This window comes from Eimeria tenella, genomic scaffold (assembly GCF_000499545.2).
Source record: "Eimeria tenella Houghton genomic scaffold, Eth_scaff362, whole genome shotgun sequence".
Taxonomy (NCBI): Eukaryota; Apicomplexa; class Conoidasida; order Eucoccidiorida; family Eimeriidae; genus Eimeria; species Eimeria tenella.
The window spans coordinates 1-9332 of record NW_013544556.1 but is presented as its reverse complement, the minus strand read 5'-3'; the positions used below and the strand labels follow the sequence as shown (position 1 = coordinate 9332).

The following is a 9332-nucleotide window of genomic DNA, read 5'->3' as shown; positions in this document are numbered from 1 at the left end:
GCAGCAACGTCAGTGGCGCCGCTGAAGGGCAGCGCAGCAGCGGCACTAACGGGACAGCAGCATCAGCAGCAACAGAACGTGCTGCTGCTGCTGATGCTGCTGCTGCCGCCGTACCCATTCCATCATAGATGGTAGGCGTGTCTGCGCGATTTGGCAGCAGCAGCTGCCGCATCAGCTACAGCAGCAGCGGCTGCAGCAGCAGCAGCAGTTGCAGCAGTAACTGAGTAACCGGAAGCTGTTAGCCAAGAAAAAGCAGCAATAGCAGCATCTGCAATACTGCAGCAGCTGCAACACTGCAGCAGCTGCGACACTGCTGCAGCAGGAGCAGCAGCAGCAGCTGCTGCTGCCGCTGCTGCTGCTGCGTCCTGACAGGAAGCTCCATCTTTTTAAAGAGCTTTTGTTCTTCTCTTTCCCTCCAGTCCTTCTCTTAGATTTTTGCATTTTCTTTTCCGTTCGATTTTCTCCCTAGCTAGCTAAAGTAGCTAGCTAGCTTTAGCCAGCTAGCTACAGTAGGTAGCTATCTAACTTCAGCCAGCTAGCTAAAGTAGCTAGCTAGCGTTACCAACTGAAGCAGCTAGCTGTCTTTAGGTAGCTAGCTGAGTAGACAGCTAGCTTCGGCCAGCTACTTCAGCTAGCTAGCTATCCTTAGCTAGCTAGCTGAAGTAGGTAGCTTACCTTGAGCTAGCTAAGTACACATCTCGAGGCGCATGCAGCTAGCTAGCTGTGGCAAGCACTGCACACTGCAGCAGCTAGCTAGCTGGACACAGCTAGCCACCCTTCTGAGGGCAACTAGCTAGCCAGCTAGGAGGCAGCTAGGTAGACAGCTAGCTAGACGGCTAGCTAGACTGCGAGGAGGCAGCTAGCTAGACAGCCACGAGACAGAGAGCTGGGCGGCTAGCTAGACAGTTAGCTAGCGAGCTAAGAAGTAGCTAGCTTGTTGGCTAGCTAGCCACCTGAGGGACAGCTAGCTACCGGCCTTTTACTGTTTTACAAAACGCACACTTACGCATGAAACAGTTCGCTGCCTCTGCTGCCTAACAGATGCAGCTGCGGCCACAGCAGCTACCGCAGCAAATGCAGCAGCGGCAGCAGCTGTAAAAGCGGTAGCAGCAGCAGCTGCAGCTGCAGCAGGAGCTCCTGCCTCTGCTGCAGCAGCGGCAGCAGCTAGCGCTTCTTCCGTTTGGGTGGGGGAAGCCGCCTGTGCCACTGCTGCGCCCCCGGAGTCCAGGTAAGTGTGGGGCCCCACTGCTGCTGCTGCTGCTGCTGTTGCTGCTGTTGCTGCTGCTGTTGCTGCTGCTGTAGCAGCTGTAACGGAATGTTGCAGTTTTCGGGCCCGTCTGCTGCTGCGTCAGAAGACTCGGCAGCAGGCGGAACCCTTACAACTCGCTTTCTTGTCGCTGCAGCAGCAGCAGCGGCTGCAGCTGCTGCTCCTCTGCTGCCTCCAGCCTGCCACACCCACTGAGCCACAGCATCTGCAGCAGCAAGCCGCCGTTTAGCAGCAGAAACAGCACACCAAGATGCAATGAGGCGAGAAGAGGCCTCTTGTGGCCTCCGCAATGTGACTGCATTGTTGCTGCTGCTGGGACTGCTGCTGCTGCTGCTGCTGCGGCGGCGCCGATGGCCCCTGAGCGCGGCGGCTTTGCGAAGCCGGCAGCACGGAAGGCTTGCCTCCGGTTCGCTCTCATTGCTGCTGCTGCTGTCGCTGCCGCTGCTGCTCTCGCTGCTGCTCTCGCTGCTGCTGCTGCTGCTGCTGCAGCGCAGCAGCAGCGGCCGCGGGCGGCTGCAGCAAGTCCTCTCCACGCGGCGAACTAAACTTGTCCATGGGGACAAAAGAGACTCCGCGCTCTCTGGGCTGCAGCAAAGACACAGCCACCAGACGCCCCCACAGCTATTCAGCTAGCTAGCTAGCTACCCAGCTAACTAGCTAGCTATTCAGCTAGCTAGCTGGCTAGCTACAAACCTCACTAGCTCGCTATTTATCCAGTCAGCTCGTCGCCTACCTGCCGAGCTGGCAAGCTAGCTAGCTAGCTACAGACTCAGCTAGCCAACTGGAGAAAGCTGGCTACGCACCTATCTAGCTAGCTAGCTACATGCCCAGTTAGCTAGCTAGCCAACCAGCTAGCCAGCTAGCGAGCTACATGCCTAGCAGCTAGCTAGCTAGCTAGCTAGCTGTTTTGCGTCGTGGCTCACCAGTAAACGAAAAGGCCCTTGTGAGTCCTCAAGCCCTCCAGCGACCCGCGCAGCATACTGCTGCGGGGCCTTGGCTGCTGCTCCTGTCCGTCATGCTGCTGCTGCTGCCACTTCTGCTTCTGCTGCTGCTGTTGCCGCGTTCCTGGGGTTGCTGCTGAGACGCTGCTGTCGGTGCTGCTGCTGACGCTGCTGATGCTGCTGCTGGAGTGGTAGCCGTTGGTCGTTGCTGCTACGGCAGCCTCCGCTGCAGCAGCGCCCGCAACAGCAGCTGGCAAAGCATGCTGCTCCGTTGCTGCTGCTTTTGGACTGGTAGTGGCCGCAGCAGCAGCAGCAGCAGCGTCCTCTTCTGCTGCTTCTGCTGCTGCTGCTGCTTCTGCTGCTGCAGCGCCCCTGCAGCAGAAAGGCGGCGCCAGGCCCCAGGCCTGGTGGGCCCCCTTGAGCTGCTGCCGGTGCTGCAGCACTGCAGCGTGGCGCTTGCTGCCAATCTGCTGCAGCAGCGCAGCAAAGTAAGCAGCAGCAAGCCGCGGCGGCAGCAGCAGCTCCGTACTCAGCTGCTGCACTTGTGCATAAACAGCAGCATCACTAGCATCTAAAGACCACAGCAAACGGTCCTGCAGCCGCCAGCCGCTGTTGGGGTCGTTTGCTGTCACCTCCAGCACGCACTGCAGCTGCTGCTGCTGCTGCTGCTCTTGTTGCTGCTGTTGCTGCGAGTGCTGCTGCTGCTCGTGTTGCTGCTCGGGCGAGTGCTGCTGCTGTTCGTGCTGCTGCTGCTGCCGTTGCTCGTGTTGCGGCTGCTGCTCGTGCTGCTGCTGTTGCTGCTGCTGCTGCTGCGCACCATCCCTCGTGTTGGTGGTTGCAGGCGCTATGGCATTCGCTGCCGCACCACCTAAATCGTGAGCACTACTGGAGCAGCAATTGCTGCTGCTGCTGCTGCTGCTGTTGCTGTTGCTGCTGCTGGTGTTGCTGCTGTTGCTGTTGCTGTTGCTGCTGCTGTCGCTGCTGCCAATCTGTGCTGTACAACGCGAGTCGTCACACGCCGCTGCTGCGACGTGCTGCTGCTGCTGCTGCTGCGGCTGTGTTCGCTGTCCGTCGAGCCGCTGCTGCTTCTCAGCCTGCTGCAGCAGCTGCAGCAGCAGCGTAAAATCCGCCTCCCGCTCTTGTGCTGCAGCTAGCTGCTGCCGCAGGCTCGAAAGCAGCATCTGCAGCACGTCCACAGTGCAGCAACCGACAGAATCTTCTCCAGCTGCTGCTGCTGCTGCAGCGTTTCTTCGGTTGCAGCTGCTGTTATTGCTGCTGCAGGCTGTCAAACGAGTTGGGGCACGCGCACTCTGCACTGACTGCTGCTGCTGCTGCTGCTGCTGCTTCTGCCCAGCTAGCTGCACAGACAACGGGATGTTGTGGTCAGCTAGCCAGCTAGCTGCCAGGCCCTCCAGTGCGACACCAGAGTCGCAGATGTCCCACACGACGTCTTCTGCTGCTGGCAGCAAGCTGCTGCTGCTGCCGCTGCTGCCGCTGCGGCTGCTTCTGCTGCTTCCGCCCGCAGCAGCAGGTCCTTCTGCTTCAAACGAAGCAACAGTAGCAGCAGCACTGGCTGCTGCTGCTGCTGCTGTTGCTGCTGCTGCCTTTGACCGTCCCTGAGTTGTTTCGCTGCGCTGCGGCGCCTTCGGAGGGCTCACGTCCGTAGCAGCAGCAGCAGCAGCAGCTGGTGTTGCTGCTGCTGCTGCGGCCGGTGCTGTTTCCAGGTGCCGCTGCAGCGCAGCAGCTGCTGCTGCGCCACAAGCAGCACGCAGGTCTAAACGCAGCACACAAATGCGGCGGTGCTGTGGCAGCAAATGAACTGCAGCAGGCAGCAGCAGGGGGTCCTCGAGGGCTCTCCAGTCCTTTGCTGCTGGCTGCTGCTGAAGCCGCTGCTGCTGCTGCTGCTGCTTCCACCGCAGCAGCCGCCGCTGCTGCTGCTGCTGCGTCCGCTGCGACAGCAGCCTAAACCTAGGCCTTGGCCGCGCTCGCTGCCGCCGCAGCTGTAGCAGCAGCGGCAGCTGCTGCGGGGGCCCCTGCAGCCAGCCTGCAGCAGGGGGCCCCTGCTGCAGCGGGACTGGCACAACAACTGGCTCAGGCGGAGACACACCATCGCTTGCTGCTGATGCTGCTGCTGTGTCTGCTGCTGCTGCTGCTGCTGCCGCTGCACTAAACATCGACGCGCCCGCAAGGCCATCCGAAAGGCCTAAAGGCGGGCTCTCGCACTCTGCTGCTGCTGCTGCTGCTGTGGACTCCGCGCATGCGGCAGAGGGCTGCTTCGCAGTTTGCTCCTCCTGCAGCAGCTGCTGCAGAAGCTGCTCTTGCTGCTGCAGCAACAGAGACAGCCTGTGCTGCTTCTCAGCAGCAGGAAAGGTGTAGCGCAGCAGCTGCAGCAGCGCCGGTACCCCCGGCAGATCATCAGGGGCAGCAAATAGCTGTGAGACCTGTGCTGCTGTTGGAGCAGCAGCAGCAGCAACAGCAGAAACAGAAGCAGCAGCAGGGGCTCGCCTGGCTCCGTCGCTGAGTGAGCCCCCAGGAAGCTCTTGCTTCAGCAGCGGCTGCTGCTGCTGCTGCGGCTGCAGGGCAGGCAGCAGGTCCCTAGCTGCTGCGTTGCTGTTGCTGTTGCTGCTGCTGCTGCTGCTGCTGCTGCTAAATCCGGTGGTGCTGCTGCTGCCAGTCAACGGCGTGAGGCCACAGAGATCGGGGGACCTGAGGGTCTGCGGCAGCTTATTACCTGCTGCTGCTGCAGTAGCAGCAACAGCTGCTGCTGCTGCATCCTCTGTCGACAAAAAAGAGGCCCCGGGGACCCACCCCAAGATTGTCTGCCCCAGGGAGCGGAGTGACAGCAACTGCTGCTGCTGCTGCTGCAGCTGCTGCAGCTGCTGCTGAAGCTGCTGCTGAAGCTGTTGCTGTAGCTGCTGCTCTTCGAGCTTGTTTGTCACGTTCCTCTGCGGCAGCAGCAGCCACATCTGTTGTTGCTGCTGCTGCTGCTGGCTCTGCACTGCAGCAACAGCCAAGTCAATCTCCTCCAGCAGCTGCTGCAGCTGCTGGGCCTTTGACGGCGGCAGTGGCGGGCAGGCACTGCCTGCTGCTGCTGCACCCCCTGCTGCTGCTGCTGCTGCGCGTGCTGCAGCAACTGCTGCTGCACCCGCAATAGTCTCGAGAGCATGCCGCGCTTCCGTAACAGCTGCTGCTGCTACTCCGTAGTTAGGCAGCCACTGCGGCTTGAACCGTCCTACTGCTGCTGCTGCTGCTGGGGTTAGTCCTGCTACTGCTGCTGCTGCTGCTGCGGGGGGTATTGCTGCTGCGGGGGAAACTGCTGCTGCGGCAGCTCCAGGGGGTATCGCTGCTGGTGCTGCTGCTGGATCTGCTGCAGCAACACGTGGAAATGCTGCTTCCGTCCCTTGAGAAGCAGAAATTGCCCGTAAAGAGCTGGAAGCACTTTGCTGCTTCTGCTGCTGCTGCTGCTGATCCCGTGGGCTGCTGTGCATAGTGCGCACCGGGGCAGCAGCCTGCTGCCCAGCCGAAGACTTTGCTGCTGCTGCTGCTGCTGCTGCTGGTGTTGCCGCTAACGAGGGTGCAGCAGCACCCCCTGCTGAACCTTCGTAGGAGCGCTGCTGCAGCTGGCTCCGTCTCCGTTGCTGCTGCTGCTGCTGCTGCTGCCGCTGCTGCAGAGGCGAGCGCTGTAGCTGCTGATCCTGCAGCTCCAAAGGCCTTGGAGGCTGCGGCGGTATCTGCTGCTGCTGCTGCTGCCCATGCTGTGAGTACTGAGTGTGAGCGGGGATATGCTGCATGTAGGGCTGTTGCTGCAAGTGCTGCAGTGGCTGTTGCTGCATCGGCTGCTGCTGCAGTGGCTGCTGCTGCAGCGGCTGCTGCTGCAACGGCTGCTGCTGCAGCGGTTGCTGCTGCAATAGCTGCTGGTGCAGATGCGGCTGCTGCGGTTGTGGCTGCTCCAGCAGCAGCCGCTGCTGGTGCTGCTGAATCCGTTGGTCCTGCATGTCGCCGCCTTTGCTGCAGCGCCGCAGCAGCACCCTTTTTGCTGCTGCTGCCTCCACCGCTGCTGCTAGAGTTGCTGTTGCTGCTTCATTGGTTTGACTGGGGAAAGCCTAAAAAGGACAAAGAATCGGCAGCAAAGACGGCGGCTGCAGGCGCAGCAGCAGCGAAGAATTCGTTTGCTGCTGCCTGCAGGTCTATTTGCCCGGTGCTGCTAGCGACAGTGAGATGGCGCCTGCTGCTGCCGCTGCTGCTCTTTCTGATGCTGATGCTGCTGCTGCCTTAGATCTGTGCTTGTACGCCTAGAGCGAAGGATGAGACTGGTGGGGCCGTCGGCCCTGGCTGCTGCTGCTGCTGCTGCTGCCAGTGTCCCTGCTGCTGTTGCTGTTTCTGTTGCCCTGTGCGCTCCTGCTGCTGCTGCCACGACCAGAGAATGGCCTTAAATCCCGCTGCTGTAAGTGCTGCCTTCAGTCTACGGGCGCATGCAGCAGAGCAGAGCATTTGCTGCTGCTGCTGCTGTTGTTGTTGCTCCGTGTAGGGAGCCTCGCTTCGCTGTTGCTGCTGCTTGCAGCCGCAAGCAGCAAAAAGCTTAACTAGAAAAAAAGGGTGAGATTTGTTTATTCAATTGTTCATATCCTAGGGCCGTAGCAGCAGTAGCAGCAGCCCCGTCAGCAGCAAGCCCTACGCCATGAGGCAGCAAGGACCTCTGCGCAAAGTTGCAGTAGCCGCAGCAGCAGCAACAGCAGCAACAGCCACTGCGAGACTGCTGCCTCTGAAGTCTACGCTTTCTACTTCTCAGTATTATTATATTCATTATTATTTTCTCATCCATGTTTGTCTTTAAGCAATCAGCAGCAGCAACCTCGAGTGCATACCAGCCGCAGCGCCCCTGCCGCTGTCGGCATAGGGGTGGCACTGGCAGATACCTCCCGCAACTCCAGGAACTTTAAATTTTATTTTAATTTGCTCAGATGTATTCTAAATGATTTAACTTAGTTCTATATCGCAATTGATCCGTAGGCAGCTAGCACTGCAGCCACCCTAACTCGAGGCGACCCTTCCCGCTGCAGGCAGCAGACTCGGGCTTTTCTAGCTAGCTGCAGCTAGCCACAGCAGCGAGCTGCAGGTGACTGGCGTTAGCAGCTAGCTAGCTGCATGAGCAAGGGGCCAGTGGCGGCCCAGCCACGCAGGCAGATCTACTTTTAAAAACAGCATCTAAAAGCAGCAATTAAAGGCAGGTCTTTCTGGCTTTTAGAAATGCTTATCCGCTTACGAGCAAAAGCAGCAGCAGAAGCTGCCTCTGTGGGTACAAGGAGCGGCCCCTAAAGCTACAGCAGCAGCATGAACGGTGCGCTGCAGCAGCACTCGAGCGCCGCTGCAGCAGAGCTGCTGCAGTGCAGCCGCTGCAGTGCAGCAGCAGCAGCTGTGTGTGCCTGTGCTGCAGCAGAGCTGCTGCAGTGCAGCTGTTGCAGTGCAGCTGCTGCAGTGCAGCAGCAGCAGCTGTGTGTGCCTGTGGGGTCGTCTGGCATTGGGTGTTTGCGTATATTGGATTTCTTTTTGTGTCTTCCAGGGAGCAGCAGCTGACTGGCTTTGCTGCAGCTCGTTTCGCTGCTGCTATATTTGCTGCTACTCTCCAGCCCTAAAAGCTGCTTTCCCCCCCATTTAATTCAAAAAGGAAGAAAGAAGGCAGCAGCAGCTGCTTTCGCAAGAAGGCAGCAGCAGCTGCTTTCGCGCTGCTGCTGTCGGAAGAAGCGGAAGTGCAGAGCAGCAGCAGCTAGCTGCCTCTGTTCATCTGCACTTGTGGTGTATAGACAGCTGCATCAGCTGTTACACCAGTTGCAGCACTGCAGCTGCTGCAGCTGCTGCTGCAGCAGCCGCAGCACTGCAGCTCTCTCCTGCTTTAACCTTCCTGTTTTGCTGCTGCTGCTCGCTTCCGTCACTTACGCTTTTAAGAAGTGCCAAAGCTGCATCAGCTGCTGCAGCGAAGCCTTTCTAGCAGCAGCTAGAGAGTGAAGACACGCAGCAGCAAATAAAGAAACAGCAGCAGCACCCGCAGCTAGCTGCAGCTAGCCACGGCATAGTTAGCCTGTGTGGCTAGCTGGCTGCTGGCCACCACTCCGGCTACCTAGCGACGCCGCTACTGTTGCTGCTGCTGCTGCTGCTGCTCACGGCCCCTGGCTGCAGTGCTACTGTTGCTGCTAAAGTACCACGCTGCTGCTGCTGCTTTCGCTACTATTAAGCCTGAAGCAGCTGCAGCAACACAGTGCAGCAGCCGCAAAGTGCAACGGTAGAAAAGTGCAGCAGCTGCAAAGCGCAGCAGCAGCAAAGCGCAGCAGCAGCAAACAGAGCATCAGCTGCTACTTCAAACAATGTAGTGTTCGCGCAGCTCGCCGTCAAAGTCTTCAAGAGCTGGCAGCTGCAGCGAGCAGTGGTGCTACTGCTGCTGCTGCTGTTGCTGCTGCAGCAGCAGCAAGAAACACAGCCCTACGCCCAACACAACGGTGCAACGCAACCGCCCACAAAGCAGAGCTGTGTGACGCAGCAGCAGCCACAGCTGCTGCTGTTGTAGCACCGCTGCTGCTGCCGCTGCTGCAGCTGCTGTCAACAACAGCAACCAGTGCCCCTGCTGCAGCCGCTGCATCTTTCGCCGCAGCACAACCGCAGCTGTTGCAGCTGCTGCACCTGTCGCTGCAGGGCAGCTGCTGCGGGCGCAGCCGCGTTGCAGCACAGCCGCAGCAGCCACTACTGCTGCTGCTGCTGCTGTTAGAGCTTCTGCGGCTCTCACTTGGGCAGCTGCAGCGTGCAGAACAGCTGCTACGGATGCGAAGGCTCCCGCTGCTGCTGTAGCAGCTGCTACTGCTACAGCAGCCACTACTGAGCTGCTGCTGTTGCAGCTGCTGCTGCTGCAACTGCTGCTGCTGCAGCTGCTGCTGTTGCAGCTGCCGCAGAAGATGCAGCATGCTCCACTACTGCGGGCGCTTTCCAGGGGTGTTTGACTACAGAAGAAGAGCAGCAGCAAAGCTAGGTTAGGTCAGCAGCAGCAGCAACGACAGCAGCAGCAGCAGCAGCAGAGCTACCCTGGCTCTCCCCTACTCCTGGCGAGTTCCGCAGTGACTCTAACGAAAGCAGACTGC

The 9332-nt window shown here is 59.6% G+C and overlaps 1 protein-coding gene across 1 annotated transcript; it reads right to left on the bottom strand.

The window, feature by feature from the left end:
- Positions 1-1164: 1164 nt before the first annotated feature.
- ETH_00032565 (uncharacterized protein) lies at positions 1165-6699 on the bottom strand (the record flags this gene model as incomplete). The annotated part of the gene is made up of 3 exons (XM_013379600.1): positions 1165-1852; positions 2191-6311; positions 6499-6699. The coding sequence occupies 3 exons, from the start codon at positions 6697-6699 to the stop codon at positions 1165-1167; spliced, it is 5010 nt and encodes a 1669-aa protein (XP_013235054.1).
- Between the last annotated feature and the right edge of the window lie 2633 nt (positions 6700-9332).